The sequence below is a fragment of the Manis pentadactyla genome, chromosome 7, assembly GCF_030020395.1.
Source record: "Manis pentadactyla isolate mManPen7 chromosome 7, mManPen7.hap1, whole genome shotgun sequence".
In the NCBI taxonomy this organism is placed as follows: Eukaryota; Metazoa; Chordata; class Mammalia; order Pholidota; family Manidae; genus Manis; species Manis pentadactyla.
Genome location: NC_080025.1, coordinates 103,808,100 through 103,833,769, shown reverse-complemented (window position 1 = coordinate 103,833,769; position 25,670 = coordinate 103,808,100). Strand labels below are relative to the sequence as shown.

The 25,670-nt window shown below is 44.7% G+C and overlaps 1 protein-coding gene across 2 annotated transcripts in view; it reads right to left on the bottom strand.

Annotated features, from left to right (window-relative positions):
• Positions 1-25,670, bottom strand: part of MINDY4 (MINDY lysine 48 deubiquitinase 4) — a 112,313-nt gene that overhangs the window by 51,182 nt on the left and 35,461 nt on the right. For both annotated transcript variants that reach the window (XM_036897473.2, XM_036897474.2), the window contains exon 6: positions 4,505-4,563. In XM_036897473.2, coding sequence (XP_036753368.2) covers positions 4,505-4,563 — 59 coding nt within the window. The remainder of the gene's footprint in view (positions 1-4,504; positions 4,564-25,670) is intronic.

The following is a 25,670-nucleotide window of genomic DNA, read 5'->3' as shown; positions in this document are numbered from 1 at the left end:
AAAAGTGGGCATGGAGTGCAAATCTGTCCCCCTTGAGGTCAAATATAAAGAGGACAGAATTGGAAAGAAAATGCCACCATTCCTGATAAAATAATAATAATGATAGATCATCACTATTGTGGCTTTCATTTATTAACCACTTGTGTTTTATCACCTGAGCGCAATAATAGCCCTGGGGGGAGTCATTATCATTGCCCCATATACGGATGAGGAAACAGGCCTTATAGAAGTAACTGGCCTTAAGTCACATGGGTGGACGGAAAGTGGCAGAGACAGGATATAAATGCAGGCTGACTCCTCTTCACTCAGAGGTCCTGCCAGCCAGATCTCCCTAGACCTCCACCCAGAAGGTACACTCAGTCCCATCCCAGATATAGACTACCTATAGCTGGGCCAACTGAGGCTCAGAGAGGGCCCCACGTTGCATGCGAGTCTTGGCAGCACCAGTCCACACCCTCCCAGCTGGTGAGACTCCCTCATCCTCAGTCACTGCTACCATTTACCAGGGCACTCAGATGAAGGACACAAGTGGAAGTAACCCAAGGCAACCACATCGGCCAAGCTGCGCAGGCCCGTCTCCAGAGGCCTCTGGAGCCTCCTCCCCACTACCCATTTCCCCAGGATTAAATGATTGTTAAAAAAGCATGCCTCACCACATAGAAATCAACATTTCCTCCCATAATTCTGTGTATCTGGGACCAGAGTAATGTCACTGCCCCTGCCCCCACATCTTCTGGAGATGGTGTCCAAAGGCCACCATCCCCAGGACACAAGTCATATATCTTATTCCACAGCTTCTTTTTCTCCCATGAGGGAGGGCCAGCAATAGCCTGAGGCCAATTCCTAGAGGCTCAGTTCACTAAAAAGGAGACGGTTCCACCTTAGGCCACAAAAATATTTTTAAGTAAGCCTGGAATTTAAATGAGAACTTGAATTTAAAAGAGAACACTTCTTAGTTAAGGTCTCTGAAAAAAATCACCCTGTGATCACAGCCTTACAAAAATACCGGAAATAATAACCAAATGTGCACCTAGCAACATGCATGGGTCTTACAAACATTGTGCTGGGTAGCAAAAGTAAGAAAACAAATGATATATATATAACACAACATGATTTACACCCATAACAAATACATGCACACAAAATAAGACTACACATTTTGTAAGAACATATGCAAGCAAAAAGATACTGACTAAATACACGAGAATGGTTGCTTACAAAGAGGCCAGTCATGGGAGTGGGGCTGAGGGGCACTAAGGCAAAATAAGGAAGGAAAGGCAGGAAGGAGGGATGGAGGCCGATGGGCAGGTTATGCTGGGCAGGTTTTGCAAAGATCAATACTGAGAATATTTCTGGAGGGATAGAGATATGTGATTAACTCAGCCCTAAGTACCTGAGGCCCCAGACAGAGGGGAATAACCTGAGTGACTCCACCAGGCCCTGGAGGGCTCCTTGCAATGCCTCAGGCCAGACTGTTTCCTGGAGGCACAGAGGGGCAATATTTAAGCTTATCTGAAGGTTTTTGATTGGTCTGAGGTTGTCCAGGAGGAATCCAGGGCTAAGAAGTGCTCTGCTCAGGTTCCATGAAATAAGTTTGAGGATGGAGGTTGGGGGCCAGGAGAAGAAGACCAGGAGTCCCCAGGAGGAGGCAGCCTCCCTTGGCTCCTGCTGGAAATTGGCCCTTTGCAGGGAGTTGGTTCAGGACCACATAGCAGGCATCAGCCAAGATGTGGTGGGCCTGCCATGCAAGGGAAAAACAAAGCACTCCAGAATGACATGCTGGCCAAGCAGATCAAATCATCTGCAAATACCGGTGGTTTGAGGATACTATTTTTAAGGCCCTGGTATAAATATCTGGTTGAAAAGAAGCAAGGGATTTTTGTTTCCCATACCATTTTATTTACCCTTGGGAGGAAAACACAGACACACTGCAATATATAATAGAGGCTCATAGGTCTTTCTCCAGGTGCTCACTCGGTATTTCTTACTGAGTACAAGATCCCTTCTCCTGGAGATGCCCCAACGTCCCAGACTCAGGAATCTCAGCACAGTACCCCTCCAGGCTTTGGATTAGACTTCAGACTCCACCTCCCAAACCATCCACAAGGGACCCAGGCTGAAACCTCAACCCTCTCCCACATCCATGCTCCTCCAGCCTCCAGATTATTCTGCCTCCAGAATGTCTCATTCCTTGCCCCCACCCTCCCTCCCTCAAAAAAAAAAAAAGCCATTATTTTTCCATTTGTTCTCAAGCACTTTAGTGAGCACTCATGATGTGCCAGAGATTATGTGCACAGGAAATCCAGAGATGACTAAAACACCACCCCTGTCTTCAAGGAGCTCACTGCTTAGAAGGGAGACAGAGCCCCAAGCAAATAATATAACTTAAGTGCTAAAATAGAGACAAGTGCAAAGGCTCTAAAGAGCAGAGGGGAAGAGGCAAGTAATGCTGTCTTAAAGGGTCAGAGGAGCTTTCCAAAAGGGATAAACAATTGAGCAGGGTCTTGAAATACCCACAGGATTTCCCCAAAGAGAACAGGGCCCCAAGAACCTCTTTTCTGGACTATTCCAAGAGCCCCTTCACCAGTCTCCCAAGGCTCATACCTCCAGAATCCATCCTCCACAAATACCCAGAGATAGCCCTAAACACACTGCCCTGAGTACATTACTACCAGCATAGAACGTTCAAGTGTTCATTACTGGTCACCAATTTATGGTCAGACTAGCACAGCACTCAGGGTCATCCTTGCCCTGTGCCTCATGCCCCTCTGACCCCACCTTTTCCCCTGCAGGCCAGTACCTCAAGCCAGTCTCTCTCTCACACTCCAGGCCTTGCCCACATCTCTATTTGGCTAGACCACCCATCCTTCAAAGCCCAGTCTAAATACCACCTCACTATAGAAACCTCTGGAACCCACAACAGAAACTGGCTAATGTGTCTCCTTAAGCAGTGATGAACTGATCATCCACTTCATGGGTTGCCATTGCAGGACACCTCTCTTCCTTTGTCCCACCCAACCCTGCCCTTCAAAAAGGCAAGACCACTTTTTATTCACCTCAGTCTGCTTTCAACAGTCCTGCATACACCTTGGCATATAATTGCAAACACAAATTTACTGAATTGAACCAAAGAAAAATGAAATGCTGTCCCTCTAACCAAACTTTATTTCTTGCTTCTGTCCCCCACTCCAAGACTTGACTTCTCCTTTCTCTGGGTGACTGGGTTCCATGATCTTTTACCTTTTATCTCCTTCTCCTTTGCTAAATTATTAGCTGAGCTGCTAGCAAAGGGGTCTGCCTCCCTCTGAAAACACACACACACCTCAAACAGCTGGGTTCTAAGAGAATTGCTAAAAGCCTTCCTTCCAAAAGAAGGCCTCCAGATTCTGAAGGCCAGGAAGTGCTTCACTTTATGTCCAAATAGGAATGGCTTTCACTGGAAAATCTTAAAGTGGGGTGTTTTACAGAAAGGCTTCAGATGCCAGCATTTCTGGGTTCTGTACTTCACTCTGCGTAGCCATGTGCAGAGATCTGCCCCTTCGTGGGTGAGCCAAATAATCCCCACCAGCCATATCTGATCATTAAGTTCTGAGGTACTGTTACCTCTGAAGCAAACTAAGCAGAATAAACAAAACTCTGCCCCTGCCTTTCAACTTCATCAAAGCAAACTGTCAGACTGTGTGTCTCACACAACTAACTTCTAAAGTACACACAGCTTTCTTCCTTCAGTTTAAAAGGGAGTGCTTGAAAGGAGAGGAAAAGTACATGAACAGCTCTTTAATGCCAAAATGGTCCAACAGGTAAACCACCAGCTTCCAGAAGAAGAGCAAGTGTCAGTGACACTCAAGCTTTATCCTTTCATGTCTTGTCACTGGTTCGCCACCCTCCATTCCACCATTGCTTTTGCCAAGCCCTGCAAATGCATCAGTCTCTGGGGAGTAGAGAACTACAGAAAGAGAAAAGAAAGATTGCTTCAAAACTGAAGAGTGAATGGAGATATTCTCTGTCTTCATCTTGGTTGTATATATATGTGAAAATGCATCAAGTTGAACACTTAAGATTCTGGCACATATGCACTTCACTCTTTGAATTTTATACCTCAATAATATGTTGACAAAATTTTTTTAAAAATGGACTTCCCCAGGCAGAGATATACTAATATTTTAATTTAGAACTGGTTTCTGGAGACCTTTGTAGGTTCTGAATGTCCCTAAAAGAAACCCCAAATACAGAAAAGCCTCCTCTAGCTCCCTAATGTGGATCTATAAATGCCCAGACTTCTTAAACGGATTTCTCCAGAAGAGAAGACCGGTGGCGAGAGAAGACATCAACCAAAAAAAAGGAGCAGCCTGCTCCACTCACTAGGCTAGCCTCTCCTTCCTGAAGTCAGAGGAGAGGAATAGAGCCCCCATCCCAGCCGGCAGAGAGCCCCACACACACCACCAACCAGAGGGAGCAAAGTAGGACCCCCGAAGGGCACGGCACAAGCACCAGCCGCACCTACCCAGCCGCAGCACACCCGGCTCACCATCAGCCTTGCTGGACACCGGCAGCTGGCTTTTCCTAGAAAAAAACAAAATGTCAGTGTACCCCAGGAGAATGACAGAGAAACACAAACAGCAGAGAAGAATGGAGGAGTACTGGGTGGGGGGTCAGGAGACGGGTTCTCTGAGGCCCTGGCCCTGACACCCTGGGCGAGCCTTGTCACCACAGGTTCCATACTGGGTGAGGCAAAATCACCTCCAAGGTGCCTTTCAATTCTGTGTTCCCACAGATGCACGCACACACAAATAAAGTTCTGGTAGTCATTGCACAGACATTTTTTTCATCTCATCTTCATTTTTTTAATTTTCTCCCAGCTTCCTTGTAAAGCTAGCAGAAGCCTTTTAGAAGAAACCTCTACAATGCAGCAAAGAACCTGTCCTGTGATTCTGATTTGTAAATTTGTAAAAGGTATGTAGAGCACAGAGCTTTCTTAAAATGGCCCACCTGTATTTTAGCTCTCTTTAGATTATTTTTCCTCCAGCATGCATTGATTTGAACTAAACCAAAATCATTTGTTAAAAAGAATGTCTTAAAAATAACAATATTACATCATTCTCTGAAAACCTATTTACTATGTTATAAAATGACAGCTCTTTTGAACATGGTATTGAAATATATTTTCCTCCAACATCCTTTCAGGGTAAGATATGATTGAAGTAACAATCGTAATCTTGCCATGGTATGTTCTATTGAATTGGCTTCCTCCTGAAGATGTGTGAAGGGGTGTGAGTGGAAGACTGCGGAGGACATGTAGTACCAACTCCGTGAGCATGCCCTGCTTTGGACTCTGGGTTTCGTTCTCTGGCGCTGGAACACAGAGATCCTTTTCTCTTTCCCTCCCAGGCAGCCCTAGTCCTCCCCCATTCAGTCAAGCCCATTTTCCTCATCTCAGAACTAAAAAATTCCTACACGGCTACACTTACACTCCTACACTACCAGGATTCTACAAGTGTTCTTGTGGGGAATGGTGAAAGACAGCTAGAAGGAGGGGCTAAGGCACAGAGGGGCAGCAGAAGGATGTGAAAAGGGAGGCCATGCAGAGACTGAGCCAGAGCAATGAGGACCCACTCCACCATCAGCAGCAGCCTCAGCCAGCCGCACCTCTCCTGCCCCACCCGCTCCGCCACCAAGGGCGGAAGACCTGAGTCCCACTTCCATCTATCCTTTCTATCTCTAGTTCATCCACAGACTGAGGCACGGTGCATTCCCCTTGCTATGCCTCAGTGTCCCTGTCTGAAAAGTGAGGACCGAGGCATAGGTGTTAGATAGCCTCTAAGATCTGCCTTGAACCATTTCAAGCAGGGTCAAAAACATTTCCGGAACATCCTAACGGCAATAATATCTATCTTGTATGCATCTCTGCCCTCTTTGTCTCCTACCCAGATCACTGAAATAGCCTCCTAACTGGCTTCCTGACCCCCAGTGTGATGCCCCATCCCACATCAGCCCCCACATCTTCACATAGGTGTCAACGGCATCTTTCTAAAACGTAAATCCTACCATGACGCAGCCTGGCTGAAATCTTCAAAGGCTCCCCATCATCAATAACAATCATACTTATGAAAATAACAGTAGTAACAGCAAATACTCTGACTCATATGACTGTTCTAGGCACTGTGCTAAGAGGTTTGCAAGTATCAAAAGTTGTCTGCTTCTCAGAACAGCCTTCTGAAGTAGCTATTAATTACACTGAGTGTCAGAGAGGTCCAGTAATTTTTCCAGAATAACACAGCAAGTAAGTGGCAGCACAGGAATTTGAACCCAGGCAACAACTCCAGTCACTGCATATACTGCTTCCTTATCAAAATAAAATCTGGGCCCATTAGGGTACGCTACGGGCTATCTATGACCCGGCCGTCTACCTCCCCAGCCTCATCTCCCTCTGTACCCTCACACTGACTTCTCAGGTGTAACTCTGGAGGGAAACGCCGGAGCAAAAATACCTTTGAAACTGAAATCAGTCAAAGGGAGAAATAAAGTTAAGAAACCTGTTAATTTCTTACAAGCAATCGTTCATCTCTCTCTTGACCAGGCTGCAGCTGAACAGGAGAGCTCCACCCAACCTCTCAGGTCCAGACAAACCCTTGCTCGCCCATGTAATTACATATTGATATGGAGATGAACTCATTCTCTCCACTCCTGGGAAACATCTATTGATATGCAGATACACTAAAGCCAGGAGAGATTCTGGAAAAACTCCAATTTTACCCACATCAGCCTATGCCTCTATACCTGTCCAAAGCAGCTAGAATATCCTTGGGCAAACTCATACTAATTCTCTACAGTCCACTGCAATGTCACCTCCTTCTCAACTATACGACATGCATTCATTCATTTCTTCACTCATCCACACAGCAAACATGTAGCAGTTATATGGCAGTCTTATTTCCCTGACCAAGGAAGACCGGCCATGTAAAATGAACAGACATAAATTACAATATGACATGTGGGGTTGGATGACTAATGGCCCCCAAAGATATCCATCTCCTGCAACTATAAAGCAAAGAAGGACTTTGCAAATGAGACTAAGTTAAGGACCTTGAGATAGAAGAGAGTATCCTGGATCATCCAGGTGGGGCCAATATAATTACATGTCCTTATAAAGGGCAGAAGGAGATTTGACACAGGAGAGGAGATGTGATGGCAGAGGCAGAGGTTGGACTGATCCACCTGGAAGATGGAGGAAGGGGCCACAGGTCGTGGATGTGGGTGGCGACCAGAAGCTGAAAAAATCAAAGAAACAGATTCTTCCCAATGCCTCCAGAGAGAAGTGCCCTGCCTACACCTTGATTTTGGCCCAGTGGAGTTGATGTCAGACTTTGGTCCTCCAGAACAGTGAGATCATAAATTCATTTTGTTTTAACCACTATGTTTATAGTAATTTGTTATCACAGCCATGGGAGACTAATGCTGTAAGAGAAATGACCAAGGAGGAACAAAGCACTATGGGATTTTCTTGGTCACCTTTATATCCCGCATGCCTAGCACCTAGTCAGTGCTCCATAAAGGGTGCTGCATGCTGGAGTGACCCTCATTGAAGCTAGGTGACTCACACATTGTCACCCAACTTGGAAGTGCCCAACCCAGAACTCAAACTAAAGCTGCTGGCTCTGAATGCTCTATTTTGTTCTTTCTTCCATTTTATGCTTCCTTCCCCTACCCAGAACCTTCTGTGGCATCCTGTGGACTATGGAACAAAACTCAAACCTCTCAAGTGGCCCCCGAACTCCTGAGGCAAAGCTCACAGATGGCCACAAGCCGTGGTGAGTGGGGGTGGGCAGTGATGTGCCTGCTGTGTAGGGCACAGCTGGGCTCTCCCCAGTCACGTGACATCCCCCCAGAGCGCCATCCATCAGCTGCTCAGATACTTTGTGCCCGTTTCCCATAGATCTCATCACCAGAAGAGACTAATCATACTTACACTTAGGGAATGTGCTAACTGTTCCTTTCATGTGTCCCTTTGTGGCCTAAGCATTAAAAAGTTTAAAGGGTCAGTTTAAAAGCGTGTTCTTGACTTTGGGTAAAACCTATTATGAAAAACAATGACACAAAGATAAATCAAGGGTTCAAAACAGTTTCAAAATGTCATTGTGCAGATAACCCAAGGACGTGTGTCAAAGTGTGCGTCTAATAAATCCATGGGAGCCAGGCTGTAGACAACCCCCTTGCCTGCTGTGCCTGAAGCCTCCACTTCCCATCCAAACTCCTCTTTGTGCCCCCAGGGGATAAGTAAGGGTCAGGGCCCTGCAGGTATTCACAGTGACATAGGGCCAGGACTCAATCCCTGGATAAACTGAATTCTGGCTGGGTAAAAAGAGCCTCTCAGAGACCTGAGTTCTTGTCCCTGCTCCCCACATTCTGCATAACCATGGGCAAGTCACTTACTCTCGGTGGGCACCAGGTACCTCATCCGTACCTTGGGGGAAGCCTGAGCATGCCTACTCACTGTGGGACATGACCATGTGCAGGGGTTCTGAGAGGATGCTAGTGCCTGGGTGCACCACTTTCAAAGATGCTCTACTGCTTACATATCCTTACACCAGAGTATTTCACCAGCTCTCAACATAAAACAAAAGATGTAATGCTCCTTCCTCTGTGTTTGGTACTGGGTACTTGGCTAACTTCTTATGGATTACAAAGGAGAGATGTCCCACAAGAATAAAGACACTGATCTCTTACTATATACTCTATTTGATAAAAACTCAGAACCTAGTGTGAATGGTGTCCAAATTGACCCCACTAGTGTGACACAAGAATCCAGAATATAATAAATTAACAAAACTTTCCCAAGCTGGTGATATCCCAGCACACCTAAGCAAAGCCATGTAAACTTATCTGGAGGGCTTTTCTACAAAGCAGGTCACACAAGATTCCCTTGGGGGAGGAAGAGTGCTTTTTAAGCCCCACTGAAAATATGCTCAAAACAAAAACAATTATATACATGAGAAAATGATGCACCACAAGTGAAAGCCAGCTGACACAAGAAATAGGACTCCTACAACCTTGAGATAATAAAACAGTTTAAAAGAAGATGTAATTAGAGAGAGTAGGGAAACTTTTTAAACAGGAAATGGAAATCATCAGAAAAGAAACAGACCTTAGGAGAGAAGAATAAGCAGCTTTGAAAAGTAAATAGTCACAGAAATAAAAAAAGTTTATGTGCATACAGTGTTGATAGATAACACATTAAATATATATTTTAAAAAATCCATAAGTCTGCTACTAGTGTAAGAAGGAAGAGAGAGAGGTGAGTAGGGACAGATAATGGAAAGTTCTTCTGTATAGGACACCATCAACTAATAAATGTAAAAGGGGTGATAAAATGATAAAAATTAGAAAATCACCATTTTATAAACTCCAAATATGGGAAAAAATCATCAATGAATGCTAAAAACACTGGTTGAAAGGTTTTTGAGGAATAGAATATTCATATCATCTGAAAGTTACAGATTTCTTATTAATTGCAAAAGGAAAAGTTACCTTTACTTTGGCAGGAGCCCCCATAAGGGAGTGGTCCGACTTAGTGTCACCAAACTGACAGTATATGCTCTTGATGTGATATGACGGGAAGGACATCGTCATGGAAGTACATCACATATGATATGTATTACCCTTGCAAAAAGACCTTTAACCTAAACTTAATAACTAGACAGACACATGTAGAACATGGTCAATTCTATAAGAAAACAAGACTATGATTTTCATGGAAAACTAAAAAAGGAGGGGAAGTTATTTGAAACAATTTTAAAAGAGACTAAAGAGACATGGCAACCAAATATGAGTACACCTTGAATGGATCCTGGATTGAAAGAATAAAAATCTAAAAGAACATTTTAGAGCCATTTGGGAGAAATTTGCTTATGGGCTTTATGTTAGCTAATGTTATAGAATCAATGTGAAATTTCTGGGGTGTGAGAATGGCACTCTGGTTATGTAGGAAAATGTTTTTGTCCTTAGGAGATGTAAACTGAAATATTTAGGGGTGAAGTGCCATAATATCTGAATTTTACTTTCAAATGTATCATCAAAAATGTGTTACAAATACATATAATATGTATGGGGAAGGGTAGAAGAGAAAAAAACTAATGTGACAAAATCTTAGAATTGCTCAATGTAGGCAAAGGTTGTATAGTGTTCATTGTATTATTTGGTAAACTTTTTTACAGGTTAGAACTTTTTTTAAGTTGGGGAAAAAAACTTGGGTAAGCTCAAGCAGGAGATCGGATACAGTGAAGAGATAATAAATTACTGGGAACTATCAGATGACAGTATCAGTTGCCAGAAGGCAACTCAATCAGAAGAGAGATTTAAAAAATATATATGAAAGGGAAAAGAAGAGACATGGATGGAAAAGTTTTAAGTCCAATATACATCTAAAAGGAGTTCCAGAAGGAAAGAATAAAGAGAAGGTAAGAAAGGAAATTGTTGGAAAGATAATTGCTAAGAACTTACCAGATGTGAATTCTTACAGACACATAATAAGCCTCAAATGGTACAAGTGAAAATAAATGCACTAGATATGTCACACTGAAACTACCAAAACACCAAAGATAGTGAAAAAAATCGTAAAGACAGATTATCTATAAAGAACAATTCATTTAACAAAAAAACCCATTAATATTCAAAATATTAAAGATCAAGATAAAAGGAAGATATTCTCAGACAAAAACTAATAAAGTTTACCAGCACAGTCTTTCACTGAATGAACTACTAAGGGACTTGAAGGAGAGTGAACCCAGAATGAACAGGTAGGGTGAGAACAATAACAAAAAAAAAAATCCATAAACATTCAGATAAGCCTAAATGAGAGCTGACAGTAAAAATAATAACAAAAGCCACTAGTTACTGGGGTAGTTAAAAACAGAGATAATACTAAACAATAATAAACAGGGAACATGGGAAGGGGAAATAATCAGAGTTAAGACTTTCTAAAACCCTGCATTTTTGAGGGAGTAGAAAGATCGATTAAACTGAAACTTTAAGTCAATTATGATAAAAAATTTAAGAGTAACCCTAAAACAGTAAAAAGAAACTTCCAAATCAGAAAGCAGGAGAAGAAAAAATACATGCCAGTTCATTCACAAGGAAGTGCCACCGTGAAAAAGAGTCTGGCAGTTCCTCAAGAAGTCAAACAGAGAATTATTACACGATCCTGCAATCCCACTCCTAGGTACATATCCAAAAGAACTGAAAACAGGGGTACATGTTCATAGCAGCACTCTTCTCCAAAACCAAACAGTGGAAACAACTCAAATGTCTACCAACGGATTAGTGGGTAAACAAAATGCTACATAGCCATACAATGGAATAGTATTCGACGATAGAAAGAAATGGAGTACTGACACATGCCACAACATAAGTGAGCCTCAAAAACACGCTAAATTCAAAAGGTAGATACAAAAAGCCACATATAAGTCCATTTATGCCAAATAGTGTACATCGGTTGTTGGTGGTTGCCGGGGAGTCGGGGGTGGAGGAATGGGGAGCAACTGCTTGAAGGAAGAGATTTTTTTACTTTCAAGAGAAGAAAACATTTTAGAACTAGACAGAGGTGGTGGTTGCACAACACTGTGAATGTTTTAAATGCTAGTGAATTGTTCACTTTAAAATTATTGATTTTTTTTAAAGAAAGGGAAGGGGGAAAAAAGAAAGTATGGCAAAATGAAAGTATGAAATACAATAGGACAAATGAATTCAATATATCAGTAATTACAATAAAGTAATTAAACAAGTTAAACTTAGCAGTTAAAAGGCAGAGATACACTGATTCTTTAAATTAGCAATGTGCTGTTTTACAAGATAGATGACAACACAAGGTGAACAGTAAAGCCTGGGGGGGAAAATGTATCAACTGTATGCCTACCATTTAAAAGCTAGTGTAATATAGTTAAATACTGTCAGATAAAAACAGACTTTGGGATATAACACCTTATTAGTACTAATCCCACTTGTTATAAAAATATCAAAAGGATCATTTCAACAGGAAAATTTGGCCCTCATGAACCTCTATAAAATGAGATCAATAATAGGCCTATCCCAAAAGATTGCTGAGAATTAAATGAGTTCCTCTATCAAGCACTGAGAATAGTACCTGGCACACAGTAATTGCTGTGTGTTAGCTGAGTTGATGACGATGATGATGATGATGATTAATGAGACTAGTACAACCTTGATTCCAAAAACCTAACATTTGTAAACGTAAGTGCAAAAATATGAAATAAATAACAGACAACTGCATCAGCCATGAGTCTGAAAAAAATTCTGACCAAGTAGGGATGCAAGAATATTTTAACATTAGATAATCTAATACTGTGATTCACACCAACAGAGGGAATAAATGTAAATAATGTCAATAGATGCAGAAAAAGCATTAGATAAAATGAATACCCATATATACTTAGAAAAGAAAAACTTAGCAAGTTCAAGGGATGGGAAGGGCTTTGCTTTACTTGAGATAAATATATATATATTTGAACCCTACAGAACAGCTAACACTGAAGCAATGGAAGCATCCCTAACTGGAGGCAGGAGCCAGATGACGATGTACAGTATCCCACAAGATTCACAATTATATTAGAGATACACTAGAGGCAGTGCAGCCAGACAAGTGAAACTGACAACCACAGGGCCAGTCCAGGTTTCCTGACCTGGGTCCAAACAGAACATCCTTTTGGAAAGAACAAGAGCACTGGATGGTAATGAAGTAGTTATTCAGCTGTCAGAGGATATACAGGATTGGACAGACAAGCCATAAAACCAGCTCGCGCCAGAGAAGATTGGCATCACCGGCAATAAACTAATTGACTCAAGTCTCAACTTCCCTTTTGCCAGAATCATCTCTGGGAGGCTGCAAGGACAGTAACATCTAGTGATTCTGGGCTCCAGCTGTTCGGACCCACCCCATCTCTACCCACAGGCACTTCTTGGTCCTGTGCATCCTGTAGCAAACACTTGGGGGCGCCCTTTGAGGAGCAGTGGAGTAAGCTTTAGTGAAGGCAAGCTGATTTAAAAAGAACTTTTTAAAAAAATCGAAGTTCTCCATAGAAGAAAAAATTTTTTTTCTTTTCACTTTCCTGCTCTCCATTTTTCTTTGGCTTTGTATAGAGGTTCAGCCAAGCTCCCCCACATAAAGGTACAGAATTGTGGTGAGTTAGACTCTGAAGCGCTTAGGAGTCACCTGGCATAACCTTTGGTTTTACAGATGAGGAAACAGCCCTGGAATGAAGGAGGGGGTCCTTGCCAGTGTCTTCACCTTCCAGGCGCTTAGGCTAATGGGATTAGGATCCAAGTCCCAACCTGGGAAAACGCTCCACCTCCCTGAACTTCCAAATCAGCAGGCATTTTTTAATTAAGCCATAAAGAACATGAGGTTTCATTAAGAGTTGGTTATTGGGTAGTCATCACATGCACTAACCACCACTATGTGTAGCCATCTTCACAGATCTCAGTTTTATACTCGGCAGTTGCCAATTCTCACACTGTTGGCCTTTAACATATAAAAGGAATTTTTGTTTCTGTCTCTTTTCTTTTCTCTTAAGGATGTGGAAAACCTGACTAGAATTGCCTGGTCTGACATTTCCTGTGAAAAAGCACTCTGCTTGGAATACTGCAAAAGCAATCTGCCTTAACAATTCAACCCAAATAAGTTATTTTCCTGAAACGAATGAAAAACCTTAATTGGGAATTGGGCTGCATAGCCAAGTCTCTCTCATCCAGGTCCATGATGACGAAGGTTGGATAAAGATAGGGATCACCGGGTGAGGACAGATTTGGGGGGAGGAGGGGCACTGATGGCCCTGCATCCTCCTGGAAAAGCCATCCGCTGGGCGCATCAAGCTGAAGAGAACACACGCTGTACTCCAGCCTCCTGAACTATTGTTCTTTGGGGGCAATGATTTCTAGGCTTAACTATATTTCCGTATGCACCCCTCCCTGCAGGCTTTGGCACACACCCTTGACGAGAAGCATGCAGAGCCAGAGCAAGATCCGAAACCAAATCCAACATTTCTCTTTCCTTTAGTCAGACTGGATTCTGGCACATTCCAGGAACAGAGAAATTTACCCTGGTCACCAAGATACCAGAACTGGCAGGGTTCCTTCAAGGGCACACAAGTCACAACACCGTACCGAATGTGACCTTTTCTCATGTTATGCTCCCATCCTCCCAGGTTGGTAGAAGGCCTTGGCATACAACTGGTGTTGAGTGGATACTCCCTGTGGAAGCTGAGCAGTACTCAGAGTTCACCTAAATACAGCTCTTCCTTCTGGTAGGGCTGGAAAGGCTAATCCAGACCATCTCTTCTAATCCTGCAGCCCTGTCAGGGGTTGGGGTGGGAGGTGGAGGTTTGCCAAGGTCCCCTGGGTAGTGGGCAGAGTCAGAAATGGAATTTTAGGCTCCAGACTCCCATCTTGATTCATTTTCACCTATTCCATGTTAGAAGCGTAGTTTGCATTTTCTTAAAATCCAAAATGCACTAGCGCAGATTGGCCTCTCTTTCCTTAAGGGACAAATGTTAACAGGGCTTCCTGGCTTACCCAATTCCTACCTCCCTGCTCTTCTCACAGGCTGCAGTTTCCTGGGTGTGGCTGAGCTCAGCTCCACAATGCAACTAGTGCCCAGAGGCAGGCATTGCTCAACGGGCAGTGAAAGGTAGGTAGAGATGATGTTACTCCAGGTAAAGAAAAATATGCTCTTGTAGGAAAAGTGGTCTGTGTAAAGTTCACCTCTGGAAAATGGCTAAATCCACTGAGTAACTGCTCACTCACCTGAGCTATGCAGTTCACCAAGGAGAACACTGCTAGCCCATGGTCTCCCTTCCTCTGGGTCTTGCCTCCTCCCCTCTACACACCAGTACGCCCAACCACGGTAAGATGCTGGTTGAGCCCAGTGGCCAGGGCCAGAGCTAGAGACATGATGTGGTGCCTGGCCATGCCATGAGGGCCCCCAATGTTAGCCCCAGACTGCACACCCAGCAGGAAGGACCCAACGGGATGGCACCATCAGAGACGGAGATTCCCCAGGGCTGTGCCCTTCCTGGAGCTGGTATGAGAACCCAGGATGGAGAGGGTTGCCTCTACAACCTTGGCCCTGTCCCAGGGAGTCTAAAGTCACACTTGGAGTTATAAAAGAGAAGGTTCCAACATGCCGCCTAGAAGACATTACATAAGAGCTGCCAACGGTTTCCACAGTGGATTGGAAAGCTGTGTGGAGATGTTTACTTAGCTGCTAGGAGAAGCTGCTTTTTGGCACTGTTTCTGCCCTTTACTGTCCTAATAAAGGCCAACACATCCAGGGAAAGAACTGCACCAGTAAGACAGGCTGCCTTTCTCCAAGTCCTGTTAAACAATAAATCCGCTAGGTTCTATTTGGTTAAATACGCCAAAGGGTGGCTTAAAACAAATTCTGGGATGAAATATTTTCATTTTAAACTCACAAAACATTCCCCTGCATAAGTATTAATAAAAGAGCCATGAGCAGCAAGTTTTACTCAATGCTGTCTGGGTCTGAGGTTAACTTCACATCAATCTGAAAATAAATTTGAGCTCATTCATTTTTAGAAAAGGTGAGGAGGCTTACACATAAACACCACTTATTTATGGAGACCATGTCCTTCCCCAAGAGGTCCCAGGTGCATATTTGCCTTCCCTGGGCTTCCATTTTCCTTTCTGTGATATTCTAAGGGTTCTAAATGTTTCATAGTTTTGTCCTTACAATAGTAATTGTTTATCTGGGTGTCTATTTCCACCTTATCAAGCACTTGCAAACACAATTTTTATTTTGATTCTCACAAAAGGCCTGTGTGGGAGGTGGCACAGGGGCTTTTGTCACTGAGGCTCAGAACATCAGAAATTGTTCAACACAAACCAGCTCATGTCCTGGTGAAATGAGGAAAATAAGCAACAGTACAGGGAATCTTTCACATGCTTAATTCATTTGAATGGTTGGGCTTTTACTTCAAGATTGTATCTGTATTTAAATTTTATGAAATCATTTTAATGTCTTAGCCAGAAAAAGATCAACATGAATAGCATCTGATTTACCATGAAGTTAATGGGGCTTAAGCTTCACGGACCGTCATTTGTACAGAACCCCTCCAACAAGCCTTAGCAATGAGACAAGTTGTATATGCTCTGTCTTAAAGGGGCCACCTAAACTGTATAAGTTTTAGGCCCACAATGTCTGGATCTGAACCTAAAGTTGGTCCCCCAGGGGTCTTTTTGTTCATCTTTGTTTTTATTTTGCTGACGCATGAATTCCCAGTGGCCCACTGGGATGGATGGCCAGACGGATGATGCAGAGTCTCCTCCAACCCAGACACTCCATGATTGTCTGGCCCTAACTTGAATAGAGAAAGGCCCAGTCAAGCCTGGCTCCACCTGTATTGTGGAGCTCCTTTTTTTTCACTCCACAATGCCCTGCCACAAAAAAAAAAGGAATATCTAGGAATTTTTGACCTTCTCCAAAATCACAGAGGTAGATTGTTTTCTGGGCATTTCTTAGAAAAAGGAGAAACAAACATGTTGCTTTAAACTCAGTTAGCTTTGCACACTTTGAGCATTCCACTACTCACAGACATAAAACCAGAGAGCTGTGGAATTTCCATGGGTGAGCCAGCCCCAACTCAAAGCACACCCAGGGCTAAAATTAGATGTGAACCTGAGCCAGCCAGGCAGCCTCCCAGTGCCTCTCCTGGAGGCCATTTTCACTTGAAATGGAGTGGGGGGTCCTTGAGTACCAATCAGAGTGTGGGTCGCCTCCCTCTCCACCCCTCTGGGGTTACTGCCCCTGCCTCTAATGAGGGTTCCCAGCTATTCAACACAGGTGACTTGTGGGCCGGGAGCCCTGAAGGTGAGGGCATCAGTGGGGAGCTGGGATGAGCTGAGAATAATTGATCAAAGGCAGGGAGTTTGTGCTGGGACTTTCCAAGATCCCTAAAGTAGGGGTGCACAGGGCCCAACTCACACAGAAGTCAGGAAGTGGGGACTCATAATTTTAGCACAGGGCAAGTATTCTCTTCCAGATCCTTAAGAGGTAATAATATGTCATGAAAGTTTACAAGATGGGGCGGGGGGGTGGGGAGGGATCAAAGCAGCACAATCTTTTTTCCTTAATAGTGAAACCTGCAGAAGTGGAATGAAGCCCTTTGGAAAGTTTCTGGCTTCCCTGGCTTCCAGGGATCTTAGTCCAAATAACACAGGCATGAAACAAGCACGTGCCCTCCAAACCCCTGGAGCCTCACTCCTCCAGGCTGCATCCACATGTACTGTTACCTATCCCTGGTCAGGCAGACATGCAAGGGCCTACAGACTGCAGCCCCTTCTGGACTGCGTGGGTGAGAAATGGCCCCAGAAATTTGGCCAACAGGAAGAGCTTTGACCAAAGGTATCTGGAGCTTTTTCCAGAAAAAATATAAAAAACATATGAAGCAGCTGGATCCACATCAGGCAGTCTCCTGTTGGAAATGTCACGTTGAGCCTCACAATGTGGGTGTAATAAAAAGTTTGGGGGTTTGAAGAAAACACCCAGAGGGTCAGAGCAGGAAGACGCAGTCAGCTTGTACAGCCAGGCTGTGGCTGGGCAGATCCTAGTCCTAGCAGCAGGGTCAGGGGGAGGGGGTGGATCTGGCAAGGGAAGTAGGCATCAGCTTCGCGGTGCCTACCAGGATGACACTGAAAGAGAGATCTTTTTGTGCATCTGGAAAATATGTATAAGCTACTGTTCCTGTAAAAGCCACTGACTGGGTCCTTGGAGGACAAAGGGCTTAAAGATGCCCACATATAACAAAGAAGGAGCTATCACACTCCACTCACCAGCCACATTGGGGTGCTCCCTCAGTGTTTCTTGGGCCAGCCCTGTGTTTTATAACATCACGCTGTCCAGATTCCAATATTTAGTGATACACTATGACCCTATTACACTTCTTTACAATATTTACTAAGAGACAAAAGATAGATTGTATTGACTATTCATTTTTCCTATTTATTACATGTGTATTTTCCCTTTTTATTTTGCAAATGTTAAACTTACAGCAAAATTGAAAGAATAATAACAATTAGCATTAGTATACCCTTTAGTTATAGGAACAAATTATTAACACTGCCATAACTGCATTCCCTCTCCCTCTCTCTCTCTCTCTTCAAACACATACATACACACACACTGTTTTTTTCCTGAACCATCTGAAATCAAGTTGCAGACATCAGCATGTGTCATTCCTAAATATTTAAGCCTGTATCTCCCAAGAATGGGGTCAATCTCTTATAAAATCCATGTGGGATATTTGTATAACAACACTTTTAAAACCAGAATCCTTGTGTAAGTTCTCCCAGATCCCTGCATCTGGTAAGTGTGCCCTTTTAGAGTTATTCTCTTTAAAAAGAATAATAAGTCAGTTGCAATGTGTTTATTAAATATTAATATTTAATCCATTTTTTGCTTTTATCTAAAATAGATACTTCCAATTTCTCTTCTCTTCTTCTAATACACTCCTAGGAGTGTATGGGATTTTAAGGATGCCCAAGCATCTACATCTAGGCTAGAAAGTAATTTGAGATTGCTAGGCAGTTGAGAGGTGGGACAGGGGTGCAGGGGAGCCTCTGGGTCGTAGACGTTTGTGTGGATAGATTTCCGTGGCAGCTCATGGCCTTGGCTCCTAGACACCTGTCAAAATGCCCTTATAAGTTCATCTGCCCTCTGCAGAGCAGCTTCTGTAACATGAATACACAGGGTGTCATTGCTCCATGAGGAGGTGAACAGGAAGCACAGTGGTTCTAAACCTTGTGGAAGAGCCTCCAGTCTCAGATAGTGGCGCAGAACTTGGTCTTAGTTTCTATTAGTGACTTTTTTAGTTTGTTTCATTTTCTTTTTTCCCATTCAAAAGAAATTTTATTTGAAGGGAGAAAGGCTAAACAAAATGACACTGAGAACAAAGAAAGCCACATCACCAGCTACAGTAATGCCATCCTCCTCCCAGGGACTTCCCGTTTCCCTGTGCTCTTGCACAGAGTCTGGTGAAGCCCTGGGCCCAGCGCAGAAGCCATGAAATGGAGGACCACAGCCACGTGCATCCAGGCAAGGGCTGCCCCTGGTGCCAGCTCAGTCTGGGACTGGCCTCTGGAGAACTTCCAGGAGAGAGAACGGCGGGAGCACACATGTATATCAACCTCCAGACCTGCCAAATGGCACCAGCCTCACCCTGGCCATCAGTGCAGAGGGGAGGAAATGCCTTATGGAAGGTAAATTCAATCCACACATGCTGCCTGAGGGCCTACTATGTGCCTGGCCCCAAGGGAGAGACCTGTCCTGACTCACAGGAACCCAGGCCATGCTCTTACCTTTACTTCCCTTGGCCAGAGCCTGCATGATAGATCTTAACATTTCTCTTTGACCATCGTAATCTTCCATAATCTGGCTCTAATCTTACCTCCCATCCCTTCCTTACAAAATTTCCATTTATTCAGGAATCCATCCATCCATTTAAGAAATGAGCTGTTCTGCTAACCAAATAGTGGGCCCAATATTTTATATATATTATTTCTTGTATCCTTCTTAACAATTTTATTATAAAGGTGGGTATATCATCCCATTTTTTAGATAAAGAAATAAAGCTGCTAAGAGATTTAAAAAAAAATACATTATGCCCAAGTCACCCTGTTAGTAAGTGACAAATTTAGAATTGTCTAAATCTCGGGCCCTTTCAACCTCACCATGCAGTCACTAAATATGTTATAGATGGAAAGCCATATTTTGGGGTCTCAGAATACAATAAAATGCAGTGTTTCCCAAACAGTGATCCTCAATAATTTAACAAAGCTTTACTTAATTGGAATAAATTTTAAGTAACTCAAAAACTCTCCTAAGCAGAATTGGCTCTTTCACATGGATTTAAAAGGTACTTTGGGAACTTGCAATGCCCCAGGCCCATCTTTATGGACATCAGTTACCATTATGGAGTATGGAAGAAAATGAATCTGGTTACTGTTAGGTCTGCCCCGCACCCAGACTCCACCCAGGCACACACTTCCTGCCTCCTCAGTCTCTGTGAATGATCAGTTTCTCCTCTGCTGCTGGCACCCGACCCTTGGCTCACATCTTCCCTGTCCTGGAAAAAAAGACCCTTTCCCTCACCCTCTACCCTCTTGAGCTGCCATCCTGTCCCTATGCTTCCCCTCACCTCCAAACTTCTTTTAGAAAGCTCCAGGTTCTCTGTATATGTCTTCACCCCTACATTTGTTAACCCAGTGCAGCTGACCTCCTGCCTCCAATACCCTACTGAACGTGATCTCTCCAAAGCCACTACTACCACCAGACCCAGTGACCTTTCCAATCTCCCCTGAGGGTCCAAAGCTGCCAAACCTCTCTTCCCTCACCTCCCCAGTACTACTCTGACCACTCCTTTCCCTCACATCACCAAACACATGGCTCTCCCACTGCAGGACTCCGACCTTGGTGCTTGTCCCAGGCATTCTTTGCAACATCCATACCTCCAAGGACTCCAGCTTTCTGCCCCATGCCAGCACTTCCCAAATGCCCCTCCCAACTTCTCATCCAACTTTTCCCAGGATCTGTGTTTCTGCTCCACTCCTGACTGTGGAAACAGAAGCAGTTGAGGACATGTCCAGGAATAGACTCCTCATTGGCTTTCTGATCCAGCCAGTGCATTCCCTGCCAGACCCTATCTCTACTACCTGCATGCCCAGCTTCCTGGTTCCACAGGCCCACAACCTCCTTGCCCACCAAGTCCTGTGGATTCTCCTCTCAGATGCCCTGCTCCTCGCCCCTGTGATACAGTCAGGCCCGAGCTCACCCTGCCTTTCAGGTCAGATTCCTGCTATGATTACACTCCTCATCCTGCAGCGACCCTGAGCTAATCTTCCTGAAGCACAGCTCTCACACATTAAAAAACAACTGTTTAAACAACTTGAGAGACCTTTCTATTTCCACCCTTGCTCTTAGCCTGGCTCTCTAGACACAGACCAGTCCTCCAGTCTCCTCTCCTGCTGGTCCCCACACATGCCCTGTGTTAACAGCTACTCTGATGTGCCACCTCTTTGCCTTTGCTCACACTGTCCCCTCAGTGTGGGGTGCATCCACTCCCTGAATTACTGGGCTACCTTCTACTTCCTTGCCAATGTCAGCTCCCAACAGTCCTTCTTCTCCAGATGGGGGCCTGAGGACATTGGTGAAGACTGAGGTCCCAGGAGCCATGACTGCATGAACTCAGACTGGTTGGTCATTCTGTGCCTCAGTTTCTCCACCTGTAAAATGGAGCCAATAACCCTCCCAAGTGTTGCTGTCAGGATTAAATGAGGTGATACATCTGAAGTTCTTACAACAGGATCTGTTCAATAGTCAGTACTCAATAAATATCAATAGCTTAATGATCCCCAAAACAATCCAGACTCTGCCCTTGTCCCCTTACCACTTGTCTTTTTTCAATCTTGTACAGCAGTTATTTGTATGGATGTGTCAGCCTCCTGGGGCAGGGACCTCATCTTCAGCATCTCTCTCCCCAGTGCTACACGAACAGGCAAGAGGCACTCCATAAATGCTTTGTTGAATTGAATAAAGTTAACATGTATTTAGATCAAGATCAAAAACTGTTTATTCTATGGGAAAAAGGCTCCACTTCTGAAGGATCCATGGCAGCAAAACTGGCCTCAACAGGAAATGGAAGCAATCCCATGGCTTTAGTAACTTCTTGTGGAATGAGCAGAGAAAACAAAGTAGAATTTTCTGGAATAAGGCACACACATGGAATCCAACATTCAGGAAACCACCCTGGCAGGTCATCTCTGTGATTTGAAGACTCTGCCCAAAATGCCCCTGACAGAACTCAGCATCAAAGGCCTTTTTTCCAAGGTGGAGGACCAGCCCAAGTGAGTCACAGCAGCCTTCCATCCCATAGCCACCATTTGGGAAAAGGAGCTGAGGAATCAAGAGGGAAGGTCCACTCCAGCAGGATGGAACAGGACGTGCAGGGGAAAGGCCTCAGCTCTCTCCACCACACCCCCAGGGTAGCCAGTCTATTAGAGTCACATTCACTGTGGGCACAGGATGCCCATCTTTTCCCCAAATCACTGCCCTTTCCCAATCCTTAGGGAAAGCTCTGAGCTCAGACTTTTTCTCCAAAGACCATAAGTGTACATCATCCAAAAATGTCTTCAAATGCAACAGAACCCAATGCAGGCCCCAGAAAGAAAGGCCTGAGGAAGAGCAAGAGAGCTGCTCTAGCCTTTAGGAATAAGCCTCCCAGGGAGACCAGCAAATGTTTTCTCAAGAAATCTCAAGCTCGGAGGAAGTTGGAGAAGCATAACGAGTATGTCCAGGCACAGAGGTGAGGCCCTTGGCTGACTCTCAGCTGAGCTATTCCAACCCTGCTCAGCCTTCAAGGCTCAGCCCAGGAGCCACCCTCCCGTCTAAGATCCTATGGCACCCCAATGAGCACCACACATCTGGCCTGGGACAGATGCTGGCTGCTAATTTTAAGTGACTTTTCCTGTTCACTAAATCAGTAATCTCTTTGTGTGTGCTCCTTGAGTGAAGGGAAGACCTCACAGGTCACTTTGCCCTCCCCCAAGGCAAAGCCAATAATTCAGTCCCATCCAGTATGTTTGCAACAAGTCTAAGCAAAATTGAGGCAGTCAGGGTCACAGACAACTCACCCCCACACTCAGGCAGCTGACAGCCCAGCAGGAGAAACAAGGTGGGCTGTCAGCTCTCTCCAGAGTGATATGTATTGTGAGAGGTATGAGAAGGGGATCATGTTCAGGTACAGGAACAGGGAAACTATCAGGAAAGGTTTCCTAAAAAAGGCACCATTCAAGATGACTTAAATATGGAGCATCACAGTTGTCATGGGTTGGACTGGTTGGGTGGTTGGTGGGCTGGTGGGTCGGATGGATGGATGGTTGGGTGGTTAGATGATTAGTTGGTTAAGTGAATGTATGAATAAAAAGGGGATGAATGAATGAATAAATGTCAACAAGTGAACTTATACAGTTTGGACTGTTCCAATTCTATAAAGATTATCAGTTTAGGTTCATGACACGACACAAACAGATCAGCATAATTTTCCCTTCCATTCTCCTTACCATGTACATTCTTTCATTTGCTCAGTATTTATTGCCAGGCCCAGGGATATAGCTGGAAAAAAAATCAAAGAAATAAAGTCCACTCCAGTTCTAAGGAGTTCATGGAAGTAAATATGAGTTATGAAATCATTACTCTCTACAGAAGGTTATCTGTGATACTGAAGAGCAGTAGAGAAGAAACTAGACTCTGGACCAGACCAGGATTGGGGTGAGACATGAAAGGCACCTAGGGTGCAAAATTTAAGGAGGTACTCACTTTCAGGCTCAGGCAGGCAGGTGCCTACGCTGCAGTTGAGCTAACTTGAGAATGAGAGCCTCCTTAAATTTTGCATCCTAGAGGCCTCACTTGTTTCACTCGCCTCCCAGCCCTGCTGCTGACCTCGACCTGAGCCTCTCCTTGTGATTCTGCCAGCCAGGCTCTATTGGAAGCTAGCTGGCAAACCAGGAGATAAGCATCTTGCATTAAGAAGAAAAAAAAAGCCAGGGCAATAAGAACCTCCTTCTATCCCTCCTGCTCTCAAAAACTCATCTCCTAAAAGTTACTCCTGAACCTTAATAGCCTCTTTCATCTAGCATCAGCGGCTTCCTCCCAGCCTACAAGTCATGGACTTGGGCAAGGCCCAGGTATAGCCAGAGGAGGATCTTGGAGCTGCCGCTCTGATGTCCAGAGGTGGACGAAATGAGATCATTCACCCCTCCAAGGAGAGGTACGGGCAGTCTCTCACCTCTTTAGCCACTCTTGATCTCTGAGGAAATCTGCATCGTGGGAAGTCTCTTTCCCCTGGGAGATGCCTTGGATCAAAGACTCGGAAACCCTAGAACTGAAAGTACCGAGCAGCTATAATTATCACAAGTAGGGTCACTGACCCCATTCCTGGAAGACTCTGAATGGCCTGTAAGGTGCACTGGAGCTGTTTCTCATGTTTAATCACCTGAGCATGCCAGGGAAAGGCCAGCAACCGAAGGAGAGAGAACTGGAATTCCACTGTGGACTGGGGCAACATGTAGGGTAAATGTGGGTAAGGGCTGGGAAGGGGAGCCAGCTGAGCACAGGACACCCATGGTGGGTCCCTGGAGTGAGTAATAAAGGTGAAGCTGGACGAGCACAGGAACCCCAGGCAGGCCACCTGTTCACATGAGGCTTCTGGCACACAGGAAACAAAGGTGTGTTGTGTTTGTTTCAAGAGTCAGCCTATTTCGAACCTCTATAGTCTGACATAAAGTCGAAACAACGTGCAGGGAACAATTAAAATGGAAATTCTACCCATTACTCATCCCATGCGGTGATGCTATTGCCAGACTCAAGATGCTCAGATATGGGGAATACTCAATAAACCGCAAATGCCACATCCTCTACTAAGCCTCCACCAAGCCCCAGATGGTATTATTCATTCCCTCTCGGGACAGCAAGAGGCATCTGTGGGCCTGCCACTCATGATCAGGAGCCCCAGAGGGATTGGTGAACCAGGAGGGATTGGGAGGGACTCATTCACCTCTCTCCACAGTTGGTAGGGGCTTGGTGAATTAAATCACAAAACAAAGCCAACTAAAGTCTCCGGGGCCTGCAGATTGATGAAGCTCTACTGCCACCTACTGCCCATTCTCCTACAAAACCTAAAACTGCCCAGGGCACCAACAATGTCAGTCAGCAAATCCCTGGAATTCACCGCTGGCTTCCACGCAGAGGGAGAGACTCCAGTGCTTTAGGGTCATTACTAAGTCCAGGCTGGAGAGACCCACACAGAACAGGGCAAGTTAATCACAGCCATTCCTCGACCCCAGGGTTACTGGTTCACCATGAAGTCTGCATTAAACACAGCCTCTCCAAACCCAAGGCCTTCCTGCCCTGTCAACAGTCCTCCTAATTGCTCCCCAATCTTCTCCTCCTCTGTGAAGGCCACAATTTGTCACTCAACTATATGGAGCCTCATGGTAAGCCCTGGGTTTCAGAGGCAGGACACTGTCTTATCCTTCCACATCCCCAGTGCTGGATCTGGACACCAAGAAGGGCTCTAGAGACCACTAGTGCCTGATTGGTACAGAGGTGGCAAGATTAACCAGGGCCTGCAATGAGAACTGCAGGATAGCTGACTGCTCACATTTGTGGATCCCAGGCATATGGTCCCCCAACTCACAGGCTACAGGGAGGCTAGTCAACAAAGAAACACCACTGACCTGATGGCAAGTATCATGGTGGGCCAGGGACAGGGGCTGTGGCCCAATGACCGTGGCCTAAACCTTCTTCTCCCATAGTCATCTTCACTTCAGGGAAGAGCAGTCCCACCTCTAGTTGTTCAGACAAAACTTTAGTCATCCTTGCCTCCTCTCTTCCTCTAACAGAGCTCATCTAATCCATGGGCAAACCCAGCTGACTCATATTACCATATGTGTGTGTGACAGATACAATCCCACCCATGCCCACCACCATCATTGACACTGTCCTGATTCAAGCCACCGTCAACTCTTCTCTAGCCCAATGCAGTCACCTCCTGCCTGGTCTCCCTGCTTCCACACTTGCCTTTTCAAGTCCA